Genomic DNA, 15,008 nt, shown 5'->3' with positions numbered 1-15,008 from the left:
GCATTCCCAGCCTCATTTAATCCAACTGCTGGCCTGTTAACAGGTACCCATGGACAGCCATGACTAAATTGCCCTACAAAGGTAAAGGGATACAGAGTGTCACATGTGATCATTTTTTTGTTACTGAAATACAAAAACTTCTTCCATTACTAAAAATACGCTTCCTAATTGACTCACATAAGGCACAGTGGTTATCTGACCTAACTGACTCATATTGCTGACATTTAGTTTGGCTGATTAATCTCCACTGCCAACATCAAACACACTCTCCTAGGTTTCTAATGTCTACAGACAACCTTAAAATTAAGTGTATTTTAAGTTTATCCGTAAGAAATAATTCAGTCTCCTGCTCCCTCCCTTCTCATTTTAAGCTCTGCGAGGCTCAACACACTTGGGACATAATCATAATAAAACTGCAAAACATGAAGTAAGATAATGATGTAGACTCCAGTTTTACCATTAAGAGTGTGTTTAATTGCATCACTTCTGTTCTGCATAACTGCACCACTTATTTTCCCAAGTTGCTTTTTGCTGGAAATGGGTAAAAGAAATGTAATCCTTTTAAGCAAAACATTTGTGCTACTACATGTAAAACAAAACCAGCATCCACCTTTCTTTCAGGAGCAGCAGGACTGTGGTAAATTAATTTAGTTCGCTGAATTCTTTTAAACTGCATTCTTTTGTCTGAGTAGTTTTCCTTAGCATGAGTAGCTGAAGCTGCTGGAGTCTTCAGCCACAAGCTGCAAGCTCCCACCTAGGAAAGCTGAACTTATCTTGAACTTCTGCTCCGTTACATGAAGGGGGGCCCTGAGACCAGTGTGAACTCTGGCTCACAGCAGAAGCTGCAACCTAGATAAAAGCAGCTATCACCCACCTGGAGACAGAGAAAGAATCCAACAGGGAACAAGAAGACCCTGGACCACCCACCACTGGACCAAGGGGTGTGTGTGAAGAAATGGTGCATTGACTGTAAGGGTACAAACACCAGGGATTTGTGTGTTCTGGGTCCCTGGCTGGAGGCAACCAGCTCAAGCTGCTCCTATTGCTGTGCCACTCCATTATTAAACTAATTTTTCTTGGAATTGGAAACTCTGCTGCAGGAAACCAGACAGGATCTCAGACCACTTTCACAACTTGTCATCTCCAGATATCAAAGTGTTGGCATCGGGTGAGTTCACCAGGTAACCTCTGGAGCAGGAGGCACTGAAGGGTGAGTGTTAAAATTCCCCAAGCAGATTTGGAGGAAGTCCTGCAGTGGGTTCGAGTCCCTCCCCTACTGCAGCTCACTTAGGGCTGCACAGCCTGATCAGTGTCACGTGCACAGAGAAAGGGGATTCATGTTCCACACAAAAAAACGGGGTTCGAGTCCCTCATAGCAATGGGAAATATAATCCTTTGGATACAAACTGTTGGCCAAATCTGAGACTAAGATCGGATCCAGCTGCACCTACACTGCTCTCTGAACCTCATGACTCCACAGGAGGGTCTCCCTGACAGTCTTTTTTGCTGCTTTTTCTTTATTCTTTCTGGTAAAACAGAACAAACTTGGCGTAGAAAAGGGGATGCCCTTGGCCAAGGTATTGCAAAATTGGGAATAGATTTATGGTACAGTTCAATTATCTAAAAAGCACACAGTGGCCTTGTGCCAGGAGGAATGGCCATATATTACTAGGACAGCTGGTGGGGGCCCCGGGAAATTTGGCCACTACATGGAACTTTCAATCAATTAAGACTCACTTATTTATGACACTGCTTAGAGGATAAAAGCCCTGGACAAATGCATTACTGTTTTAGGAAAAGAAAATTGGATACACCAGTCTCATGTCAAATGAGGGGTGAGTAACCAGCCAGCTAATGAATGATGGCACTATGAAGAACTGATACTCTGAAGAGATGAAGCGGGACAGCTCACTCACCACTCTTGGTGCTGTTAACCCAGATGACCACAGCTGCATGGCTAAGTACAAAATCAATGAACAATTCAGTGTGGTATGAAGTTAACAAGACTAAAGAGGAGCTAATTCACATAGATTGTTAGGGGCTGGGTGACCAAACCTCTGTAAAACCCAAAGAAAGAGCTCACATTTTTTGTTGTTTATTGGATACAGCTCATGATCCAGCTTTAATAAAGAGAACCAGCAAGACCAAAGTTGATTGCCCCAGTGCTACTCTTGTTTAACATTCAATTCCAGCTGCTGTGTGTGATTGGACATCTGGATTTCAAATAAACAGAATCTATGTTAATGTGACCTGTGAACAAAATTAACTCAATACCAACCACTGTCTTACTGCCCAGCACAATGAGCTTAGTTACTACCCCTCTACCAGTAAGGGAGGAGTTGATCCCACAGATTTCTGAAATCAGCACTGGCTTTTTAGCTGATTTCAAGCATGACTGTAGATACAATCTACGGCAGCCACAATCATAAGAGAAGGGGAAGGCTGTATCTTACACATTGAAATTCAAAAAAAAAAAAAATTGGGATAATATGATTGATTTTGAGAAAGAATTCCAGCTGTGGTGGTAACCAGCCAATTTCCCATATAACCCCAGAGTAATAAGGCCACAGCTTTTGTCTGAACAATATGTACCACATCAGAATACACCACAGACCCAATCCCTGTGTTAGGACTGACTCATGATGCAACTGTTCTCTATCCACTAGAGCTGAGTATGGGCCCAACAAAACAATATCAAATGGCAGAATGTTGATGGCCATGTTGTAGGAGAACAACAGAGATTTATTTGTGAAAGTAAAACCATCAAAGCTCAACACATTTGTTTTGACACTGAACAAAATGCCTGTCACTTGAAATACATTCCAAAGATACCCCTGAAACTGTACTTGCCTATGTTGGAAAGGGATGTGTTTGTGTAAGAACTCTTTGTAATCTTTTGTTTGTAAATAACATCACTGTAGGGACAAATAATCACTCCATTACTTCTAACTGTGGAAACACAGTGGGATGCAATTTTAATTATTCAGCTCCTATTACGTCCAATCAATGGTTACAGTCCAATTATACTTAAGCTAAAATTTACTACCTATCCCCATCAGAATGAATCCTGCACTGGTGAAGAAGCTACTAAAACCTGATGACCCATATCAACTGCTGGAATATGTCCAAAACAATGGACAAAAATTCTAGTCACCATTCAGCGCAAAAGAGATGTGTCATGTCACGGAAAGAGTGAAGAGGGAGGCACAACACTGATGGTGGAAAATTCCTCTCTTTGGGTGGTCACCAACAGCAACAGGAATCTATATTCAGATATCCATGCAGTGGTGACCTTGTTTGCTCTGTTTACATTGTGCCTGTTGCTTGTAATAACACTGTATGTGAGACTAAGAGTTGTATTTAAAGACTTCGTGAGTTCCTTCCTTCTTATTGAAAGACTTCATGAGTTCCTTCTGACATCCCAGCAGGGATGCTTAATAAAAAAAGCAGGATTGTTGTAAATGAAGTTTAGTTCGCTGCATCCTTTTAACTGTACTCTTCCATCTGAGTGGCTTTGCTTAGCAAAAGTAACTAAAGCTGCTGGAGTTTTAAGCCACGAGCTCCAAACTCTCACCAGCTCCAAGGTCCCACCTAGAAAAGTCAAACATATCTTGAACTTCTGCTCCGTTACATGAAGGGGGGCCCTGAGACCAGTGTGAACTGAAGATAAGGAGGCCACAACTCAGCAGAAGCTGCAACCCAGCCAGATAAAAGCTGCCAACACCCACCTGGAGACAGAGAAAGAATCCAACAGGGAACAAGAAGCTCCCAGACCAAAACCCACCAATGGACCAAGGGGTGTGTGCAAAGCACATGAAGAGTGGATGAGGGACAGGTGCATTGACTGTAAGGGTACAAACACCAGGGATTTGTGTGCTTTGGGTCCCTGGCTGGAGGCACCCAGCTCAAGCTGTTCCTATTGCTGTGCCACTCACTTATTAAACTAATTTTTCCTGAAATTGGAGACTGCTGCAGGAAACGTAAGGCAAAGAAATTTCATTAAATTGGATTTTGGGTTTTTAAGCTAACTTCTCTTTTTTCCATAAACAGATGGTATGTTATTTCCACCCAAATTGCCAGGTTAGCATGCTACATACAAATGTAGAATCTTCTGGGATGCTCCAAGTACTCACAAATGTCACCTAAACCATCTCTACACATTAAGGTAACTCTCAGTTCTGTAGGCAAGGAAACAAACATTTAAGAAATTAAGTGACTTGTCAAGGTCATATAAACCTGCAAGTCTGAAGTCAGAGCTTAACTATAAAATTCAGATGATCTTATTCCCAGACTCGAAGATGAACTACAAGCTATTTCTGGGGTGGAAAAAAAGCACTGAAAGCTGAAGTCTTTCAACAGCTCAGAATTTCCAGGACACTGCAGAGTCACAAGTGCCAGATGATTCTGGTCTTGTTCTATAATTTGCACTAACCAAACTGGCCTCAATATAAGACCTCTTCATCGGTCTTAAATAGCATCCCAACTGGTAGTGCATGCAACCAAGTCCATGGAAGTTTTCAGCTCTAAGCAGAATTACTAACAAAAAACACTGAAGAACAGTTTGCACATGTGACTACTGTATGTCATGTTATGATCAGGCTGCTAAATAGAAACATCAGTTGGAACTGGATAGCTTTGGCAAAAAGAGGAACGGCTCTGCCAACAGATATGTCTGTCACACTTTACTGTTTTCAATATGAAAACTAAAGGGATTCAAAAATTCTTTTGTAAGGCTAATTCAAGTGTCACTCCCCACATATGATTCCCTGATTGTACAAAGGCTTCAGCTGAGAGCCCCCTGCACTGTGCTTCCTTCCACACCAAATCAGCCTTATGTCTAGGGAATGGGTAAGCTCACTAAGAAGTGTCAGCTTTTTGCCTTGCAAAATACCTTGGGAACACTGCTGGACTATTTGAATCCATGACATCTTTTAATTAAATATATTTTTTGTGCTAGTTGATGCAAGACTTAATTAAAGTCTTTATTAACTCACTCCAGGAGCACCAAAGAGAGAAAGCTTAGTTAGGAACACACCTAACAGTCCAAGCAATAGGTACTGAACATGTTACAATGAAGCCTATAAAGTCTCAAACCTCAGAAAGACCAGAAGTCAGAATTCCTATTACATAGAAACACAAACAAGGTATTCAAAACAATCACAGTGCTATACCTCAACGTATCAACTAAATTCATAACATCTCCCTTTCTTTTAAAAAATTTAAAGACCTGGAGTGGCATAACCACCTCCAGCTGTAAATGTTCTGGACCAAAGCCCTGTGTCTGATGGGCATTTGTTACCAGCTTTATTATTTAAACACAAGTTCTTAAATAATGTTTAGGTTGCCTTTTCTAATAAATAAGCCTTTAATCCTGTAAGAAACACCCACAAACTCCATCTATAACAACTGAGGACTCCCCTGAGGAATGACAAATAAACACTTTTTTCCTTCCTACTGAGGCAAGAAGAGGCTATAACTCCTCTCTTGTACACTCATCCTTTTCAGGAAATCACTAACTGCAACTCTGACAGCCACAACAGCGACATGTCAAGTCATCACAAAACCTTCATTAACACTCCCCTGAACTGCAACATATCAAGAAAGACATTCCAGCAAATGCTCTGGAACAACAATTTTGATGCAGAAATAACAAAACTATCGCTTCCATTAAATCAATTGAAAGCACATTTTTAAATGTTTCTCATCAGCAGGCACCAAAATAAGTCAGGCTCAAATCCATGTTTTCAAAACTTCCTGTACAAAGCCTTCAATGTGATGGCAGTGTCTTTGGTTCCAATTAAACATCGTGTCAGTATGAAAGTTTACAATGGCTTTCAACAGATGTAGCGGGGACCAAACAAAGATGGTTGATTTTGTCTTGTTTGACTCAGTTCTCCAGCCTCTCGCTCTGCATTTTAGATCCAAAACACCTGCTTCCATTGTACATTTAAATTTGTGTAATATATTTTAAGAATAAATTCCACTACTACTTTGCTTTTACTGGATCCAGATCCCTATTTGCTCTCTCACCCAAGGTGCCAGGAAAGTAAAAGTAACATCCTGTATGCTGTGTAAAACACCCCAGTGCTGAAAGCTTTTTAGCTGAGCCACTGCATCAGAGGCCACATTTAGTCTTGTGGTAAGTGCTTTCTCTCCTTAGATTAGGGGACATTACACTCCCCAGACAAGTAGCTCAAAATTCTTGCTCTACTTTCAATAACTTAAAAGAACTACTTGACTGCATATTTAATTCTGTAAACTTTTCCAAAGACAAAGAACAGCAAGATATATTTAGGTGTCTGACATAAAAAAAAAGGCATTCACAAAACCACTTACAGAAGATATTAACAAAATAACAGTTATTTTTCTAATTTCCAAACCAAGCTGACAAAATTAATCCATTTATTCTTACCTGGAAATTTGGTGCCCAGCATAAAGCAGCAGTGCAGTCAAAAAGTACAGGTAAAGCTGAACCAGGTGTTGCCTTGGTAAAGTTAGGAGCACAACACTTAAGATGTAACCTGTAACAAAAAGTTGATATTTAAAAAAATACTATCCAACACCAAATTAAAATAACACTTGGCATGTTCAGAATTTAAAATGGGGACACATAGGCTGTACTCCATATTAAAGCACACTCCAGCTATCAGGGTTGCATAAATCAAGGACAGGACCTGACACAGCCTAGGATTTGTAGATACTTATCCCAGCAGCATTTAAATGCATGTCTCATAAGCATTTAGTGAGGCTGTTGAAAATGACCCAATGCACATCCAGCTTTACTCTTCAAGACCAGGGCCTGGCTGCTCAGCAGCCTCTCCAACAAGCAGAACACTGATCCTTATTTTCATAAGGATCTCACTCAGATACCCAAATAAAGCAGTACTTTGAAGTCCACCTCATAACTGGGCTGTACATGTCCATACTCCTTTCCAGACAGGCTGCAGGTCAAAAACCCAGTACACAGTGCCCTTACTAATATTTATTTCCAGGCTCTCTCTCCATCACTGCAGTGCACTTGGGCTCTTTCTGAAGGTCAGCTCAAGTGCCTGGCACTGAAATCCATTTAGGAAAACAGCCCAGCAACAGCCAACAACTCCCCTGAAGCTAAGAACAAAATGCTACAGAAGAACTTATCCTGACCCTAACAGCCACACCAGTCATGTCACAATTGAAGTTTCATACATCTATTCAGCAACATGAGGCACAGTCTTTTCAGCTGAGTTAACTTATATTTTGAGCTTTTTAAATATATTTAATAATGCAACTCTAGATTAAGCACTCATAAGCAGTGGCACAACCAGGTACTATTAAACAGCTTGGGAACACAGCATGTTCCAATATTTGAAAAAGATACTATTTCAGAGTCAGTATTTGTGTAGAAGTATTTAATGGCTGCTTAATATCTGCCATGTTCAATAAGCCACCTCTGTAAAATTCTACCAACAGTTTGGTCTTCAAAAAGGTATCTTGCAAGATCCTCCTAGAAAAGGCACCAGACCCACAGGATGCCAAGCAGAGAGAGATCAATTCAGATAAGACAGATGATAGGATCAATGATAGACAGACAAAGCCTATTTGCTTACCTTTTTAAGATACCAGTATATCATTTATGTATTTAGCATTAAAGATAATGTTTCAGTTATCTTTATGAAGTGGATGTGACAAGTTGCACATTTGTCTCAGGATGTGCTTTTTAAAAGGCTAAAATAATCAATAGATTCTTTTACTAAAATCAAGTGTCAGTAATTCTGGGCAGTATCACTTTGACCAGAGGGCTGGAGCACCGCCCCCGGGAGGACAGGCTGGGGGAGCTGGGGCTATTCAGCCTGGAGAACAGAATCATTTTTATTGTGAGCTTTTTTAAAGGGGCCTGAAATACAGCACTCCATCAGTTTCCTTCTAGCGACTGTTTCACACAGAATGACTTGCACAGCACATCAGATGTTCTACACTATCAGTTTTCTTCACAAACACCTGTATTTTATGGAATTCCTATTCTCTGTTCACCACCTTCCTTCTACCAAACACACAAATGACAAAGGCAGGAACTCCTCAGCAGTCTCTATGAAGACATTCAATTACCTTGCACCACACCACAGCCTCATGAGCCAGCTCGAGCTCTCAAACCCTCTGCAGACATTCTTACACCTCATCTCTGCTGCATTCACCCCTTTCCCTGGATTCCTTCCTGAGGGACAATTCTCCCTGAGAAACAACCCACAACCATTTATCATTCCAGCACGTGAGTCAAATCTCTCCAAAACTTTCCTTCTCACTAGCCTGTGACTCACCTTCAGGTAGAGAACTAAATGGAGTTTATTATGCAGTCTTTTATTCCTCTATTACCCTATCAGTAGTCTTAGAATACCTGTTCACTGCATCTGTATTTAAGCTCTGTCATCTTTACTTTATCACAAGAAAGTCTGCTCCTTGGCCACGTGATGATGTACCTGAGCAATGGTAGGATCATTTCTGTAAAAGTAACATATTTTAGAGGGCAGTAACTACCCTCTAACAAAGATGATGGAAGGATTTTAGATATCACTGAAATTCATTCTTCTTCTGTACAGGATCACAACTTCAATCAAAATACTTAGGATCCTTCAGGATACAATGAAGGAGTGGAAAAAAAATAAAAGGCTAAATTAAAAGATTTAGAAAGTACTGTCACTGTGCCTTCTAACCAGCAGGCAGGCCTTCACACTGCACAGATGCTCAGAACTGCAGGGAAGCAGCACAAGACAGCCAAGGTTACTGCAGAAACTTCAGCAATGAACTCCACTGCTCATGAGTTCGGGCTGGAATGTAAATGTTCACTTTGAAGCAGCCATTTGGTTTAATTGTTATACTTTGAAGAGGGGGAGAGCAATAGACATTTAAAGTAGTTCCCATTCACTCTTATTTACAATTTCCTCTTGTGACTTGGTAAGAGGGAGATTTCAACACACTTCATACTGCAATATTTGCATTTTTGCTGCAGAGGCCCTATTCCCAAAGTGGTACCAACCTCATTTTTATCAACAAAGCCTCTGCCAAATAAAAAAAAAAAAAAAAAAGCCACTTAATTCTTTACCAACCCATCTGCAGAAAAAAAGGAAGATAAGCTCAAATTAAGACATATTTGCAATAATATTCTATTCCCTTTGTTCTCATGCAGACAAATGATGTAATTAGTGTATGGTATAAATAAGATTCCACTTAAAAAAAAAAAAAAAAAAGACCAGGAAATGAAATTTCTCGCAGTAGCTTTCTCATCTAAATCATTACATTCTGTTTTCATTTGCACCTCCTCTGCCAGAAGAAAACATGATGCTGAGAACATACATCCCTTCGGAGAAGAGTCCCCACACAAGAACTTACAGTTTGAGGAACAGTCATCTTACTGGGTAACCTCTGAGCAGGGGTTAACAATAACTAACACTCACTTCCATCCAAATGGAGTTTCTGAGCTCTGTGTCAGCAGTGAGCACTCCCCTCCCTCGATTCAGGCCATGCTATTTTTGCTCTTGGGACTTGGTGCATTGTCCCTTTTGACTCACCACGTGCATTTCTGTATAAAGCAAGCAGCAGGCTCAGGGAAGGCCAATTCCTGCCCCAGTAAAGGAATGGTTCTAACATATGTTAAAAACAAATAAACAAACAAAAAAGATAAAGAAAAGACAGAATAATCTTCCCTGAATACAGTCATAGTGCCCTAGTGCTGCAACACCAAGAAAGAGACTTGCACCTTTATGCTCCCAGCTGTAAGGAGCATTACAGAAGACTCATTCTGCCAACCTTAAAAATACACAAATCCCCCAATCAGCTCCTATTCAGGAGCACAAGGAAACAGAGAACTTCTACTGCCTCTCAGGCAAGATGGTGCAGATTTAGGCCCCACTGGAGAAAAGAAACTGTGAAAATCATAGTGAGCAGAAAAGCGAAGTTGAACGCTGCTAGACAAGAACACACATATTAACCAGTTCATGACCTCATTTACAACCTGCTGATTCAGCTCAATGAAAACCTCTGGCTGTGCAATGCTCATTGTTCAGAGAGCAGCAGCTCACAGACTGCCTTTCAGCAATCTCTCCACTTGTGCACCACCAAGGTGTTCCCAGCTTCTCTCACCAGAATTACCTCTTTGCCGACTCAGGTGTCTGAGGTTTATTGACTGCACACAATGGAGGCTTCTGGAACACGATCAAAGTCACAACTCGTCCTCTTTATGGAGCACTTTAGTGCTCATTTGCATGATTACAGATCCCTTGTGTCCATTTTGTATTATTACTCACAGTTTCCTGCGTGTTTACTCTAAAACTGAGAACTTTGCACATCAAAGAGTTCATAACATTTCTTAATAAGGCCACACCAACTCTTGGAGTGCCAGAAAGTAAGAGCACAATTGCTTGGCTTCTACCAGGAAATCAACTTAGGGGGCCCTACTTTTCCATTTTCCCATGTCCTGTAAGGGTAAAGGGTCTGTGACTTGCAAAGCAACTTGCTGGGAAGCAGCAAGTCATGAGCCACAGACTCCATCCCAACACCCAACTCTCCTGCCTCAAAGAGGGATCAGTGCACTCCGAGTTAGTCACTCCAGCCAAATCCTTGACTGCCCTCATTTCAGTTTATTCAGACAGTACCTGGCCACAACATGCAAGTATCAATAAAACAGGACACGCTTCTGAAAGCCTGCATTTGAGATGGCAGAAGTATTACAGAAACAACTGGCACCTTTATTTTCAGTGTGTCTAATTCTCAGGATAAGCAATCACCAGACTGGTCACACTGCAATTTACACAGAGATTTCATTAATTGTCAAAGTCTAAATCATCTATCTCAAGAGTGGATAGTTTTTAAAAAATATACTTTTATATACCGGCCCTCCAGAAAATGCTGGAAAATTAGTTCAAAACTGAGAAAGCACACATCTAAACATACTTGCACATAAGGAAAGTGGTATTTATTCAGTCATTGCACAGGACCACTGTGAACAGAGATCAGAAATCCTGTTATCAACATCTGCACATCTCTGTGAAAATAATGCCAACAAAACAATTTATTCATTGCTGGGGTACTGCCATCAACAGCTGTTTCTTGAATTTTTAAATGCATAACAGATTGGGCACTCTAAGTATAAATAATCCAAGAAACTGAGTTCTTTACGGAGATTTGCAGTATTATCTGAACAAATAAAATGGACTTTTGATTCTAGTTCTGCCATGTGATTCAGAGGCTCTTTCTAAATCATCACGACAAGCTGCCATTCTGTCATGAGAGTGGTACTCAGAATTAAAAATTTTAAGCACCTCCTTTCAAAAAGGCGGTTAGTGGTTCCTTTTATTTAAAAAGAAAAAGTGGTGATGTGGGTTTCCAAAAACAGACACCAGCTTTATACAGAAAAGTTACCTGAAAGTATCCATATGCTGAGAAAGCTGCTTAGTAAAAGCCTACAACACGAAGGGAGCAGTAGCCTTGAGTCAGAAAATGAAAAAAGGGTGTGCTGGATTTTGAGCATGGCACTCACTCTACCTCCTCCTGTGTCCTACCAACTGCAGCATACACTGCATTTTATCCAAAAAGAGAATGAGAAGACGTTACAAATAATTATTTTAAGGAATACAGACCAAGTCCATGTCATCAAATTGCACTTGATTAAAAATAGCTACAGTTTAAAATTAAATAGTAACACTCAGAAAATAGTTCTACTACCCATTTATCTAAGTGCTGCTCGCAGGAGAGAGACAGAAGACATGGGGCTGCAGAGCCAGAGATGCTGAATCTAAGCAGGACCTCATTTTTATATGCATTAACTGTATTTACACATTTAAATCATGCATCTTTTTCTCAAAATTTTAGGAAATTTGTTTCTGTAACGAACCAACTCATTTCTTCTCACACTGAAGCTTCACTTGGCATTTCTTACTGTGTTTGTACCAGAGTACAGTATCTTTCCTCTTAAAAGGCAACACAAAAAAATAGACATCTAAATAAAAGATCTTCTACGTAAAGCACAAGAGCTTAAAGAAAAGTGGGCAGACCAAAGCATGCAATCAGCACACAAGGGCAGGAAGTCCAGTAGGTTTCTCCTCCCTCAAGCCCCCCTCATAAAAGCAGCATTCGTAACAAGCAGCTCACACCTAGGAAGTGATATGACCAAGAGATTAAAATATTAACCACACAGTTCAAGAAACTGTCATTACAAACAGGGTTGTGAAAGATGACACACCTTTCACCTATTCCAAATATTTAAATACTTTTTTTTCCCCCTGAAAATTTCTTTTTATTTTTCGTAATGACAAAGGATATAGTTTAAGATAGAAAACTGCTCTATTTTTACTTTTGAGTAAGAAAACCCTGTATTTAGTGCAATTCTGCGCCTCACCCATGACAGTGACTTAAATTCCAAGCCTGACTCTGATTATAGACTAAGCTCATGACTCTTTCCATCTAGCTCAGAGTATTTACCAGTTAGAACAAACAGCATTGTTTTGCCCTTCTTCACAGGAGGAAATTACGTGGTTTCGACTGTTTTCCACCTTCTTCATCAAAAGAACATAAAAAGAAGTGCCTGCTTTCTCAGAGCTCCTCTGCAGTGCAGAAGAAAACAGAGAAGTCTGGCAGTAAGTGCTAATCTACCCTACACAGAGGTTTCACCAATTCTAACCAGAAATTTATCTCTGCTGTTTGCATTGCTCTGTGCTATTTAGTTAAATTTCATGCAGGTGAACTTGTGGTTGAGTGGTTATCAGGATTGAGTATTTTCCTTTGCTCAAGCAGATAAAGGCTGTTTCATGGAAAGATACGAAAAGGAAAAGTTGTTTCAAAGAACAAACTGCATTTCAGAAGCTTTTATTACACTCTCAGTATTGCTAACTGGAACGGGAGTCACACTGGAACACACATCATTTCACTTGTACATTTAAACAGAAAAGACACTCCTGGTAACTCCCAGTTCTGAGCAAATTTCCAGCACTGTGTCCTTAGTTCCAGGAAACGGTTCACCAGATGAAGACTGGTAGAGTTTATTAATTTTTAGGGCTCTCTAATCAAATTGTTCCTTGAGCATCTGCCCAAGATAGATGCACCCAATTTCCTCAGCTGCTGGAAGCACTTATATAGCACTATATATAGCACTACAAGATACTGTCTTGTAGAAGAAATTCAGTGATTGATTGATATTGCAAAGCTGCCACTGAATTTGCTGACAGTGTTTCCTAACTGCAAATATGACAGAGGATTTTTTTCCTAAATAAAGCAGATTAGTATGTTGAAACACATCCACAGTGAATTGTTGTTTAAATTATATGCTGGCAGTTAATTTCCCCCTATGTATCTTCAAAGAAGCTTAACTCCACAGACTGGTGGAAAAGGATTTTGTTTTCCTTACAAATCCAATTTATATATTTTTATACATCATCTTAATTAATGTTAAACTGTAAAGTGACGCAACTAAATCTATATAAAATGTCATGGAGGCATGTAAATTGATTTAGCCCAGCTTTACCCTGACACAACTTAAAAAACCCCCAACAACCAAAGAAATAAAACACAGCAACTTTATTTGCAAAGTACTAGCAATGTTTTCTCACTAAAAATTGCCTGAAAATCTTTTAAAACGAGCAACTTGTTTGACAATTTAGAAGCTCTTCTTGCTTAGCAACTACGAGTTGGAGAAATAAAAGTGCATACAATCAATGTCATAAAAGCAAGAAGTACAAGAACTGCTGAGTGATTGTGCACCAGCACAAAAGCACCCCTTGTACGAGGAGCACAAAGTCAGATTCCACTGGTTTAGTACCAAAATAGCATCCAGGTGGGAAATTCTTTGGTAACAATACCCACCCTCTCTGTAGCACTTTTTATTGGTGTATCCCAACACACTTCAGCACCGACAAGATTATCAAATGTCTATAAAGAGGGGCTTTGCCACAGCTGGAAATTACCCACTGCCATCTCAAAAACCTACTCCACAACTGTTAGTTCTGCATTAGAACCTGATCTGATAAAGTCATTCCTAAAAGCTTTGTGTGTGCACACAAATGCATGAGAAGGCCAGCTGTAGGTACTGGCCACCACCATCCTGTGTCACATTCACCAGCAGCAAGCATGTCCTCTCCCACAGACAAAGGAAAGGGGAACTGTGACACCAATGTTTTGTACTGCAAGTACATTGTTATCCCAGCACGAGTATTGTGGAGCCATAACAAAGAAAGCTGCGCTCATTTTTAGTGCAGTAAATGATTTCCAGACAACAGACATTTAATACATTTAAAAAAGGGAAGCCTTATGCCAACATTTATGCAGTCAGGATTAAAGTCAGGACATGCTCCATCAAAAACAGTTTTCTAACTACTTAAGTAAAGTGTGTTTCCTTTAGCTGACTGCAGTGCATCTTTATCTTCCAAAAGCATCTACAAGGAAGAAATGCTACAGAGTGGGAAAATTATATGCTAGCTCTTTCTCTCCAAGCTAGGCAGTGCTCAGGCAGATGCTTGCAAGAGATCAACCTCAACAGCCTGAATCCAATCCCTAATTTACCCCATGTGCAGATGAATCACATTCTCACCTGGAGAGCAGGTCCCAGAACACCAAGCCTTTCATCTCCTAAAAACAGACATCTAGCATTCCAGAGCTAGACTTGCAGGCCAAGGTTCACACCTCAGCTGCCTGAGCTGAGTTAGTAATTTTGTCCATTTATCTGCAACACAAGGACTGGTTACCTGCTCGAATCCACTCACAGCACAGAGATGGTTCATAAGGGTGTAAACTGAAGAGCCAAATCTGTGCAGCAATGAAAACTAAACTTCTGGTGCTATGGTTAGTCCAAACCCAGCCACCTTTTCCCTAGTCTCTTGTTTAATGTTAAGTTTCTATACTTCTTGTCTGCACCACATTTCACAGCTGCTTCATCATCAGTCAGACACGGGCCAAAGTCACTGTGTTCCTCCTTCAGGACATCAATTGTGTTTCCAAACACCAGGTTTACTTGTAAAGGCTGAATAACAACAATCAGTAAAAACCCT

The 15,008-nt window shown here is 40.3% G+C and overlaps 1 protein-coding gene across 2 annotated transcripts in view; it reads right to left on the bottom strand.

Moving 5' to 3' along the window:
* RNF145 (ring finger protein 145) overlaps positions 1-15,008 on the bottom strand; it is a 46,941-nt gene that overhangs the window by 22,236 nt on the left and 9,697 nt on the right. For both annotated transcript variants that reach the window (XM_082291346.1, XM_082291347.1), the window contains exon 3: positions 6,413-6,521. In XM_082291346.1, the coding sequence (XP_082147472.1) occupies positions 6,413-6,521 (109 nt within the window). The remainder of the gene's footprint in view (positions 1-6,412; positions 6,522-15,008) is intronic.

Source organism: Coloeus monedula, assembly GCF_965178545.1.
Source record: "Coloeus monedula genome assembly, chromosome: 15".
Lineage (NCBI taxonomy): Eukaryota > Metazoa > Chordata > Aves > Passeriformes > Corvidae > Coloeus > Coloeus monedula.
This window is presented reverse-complemented; position numbering and strand designations above follow the sequence as displayed.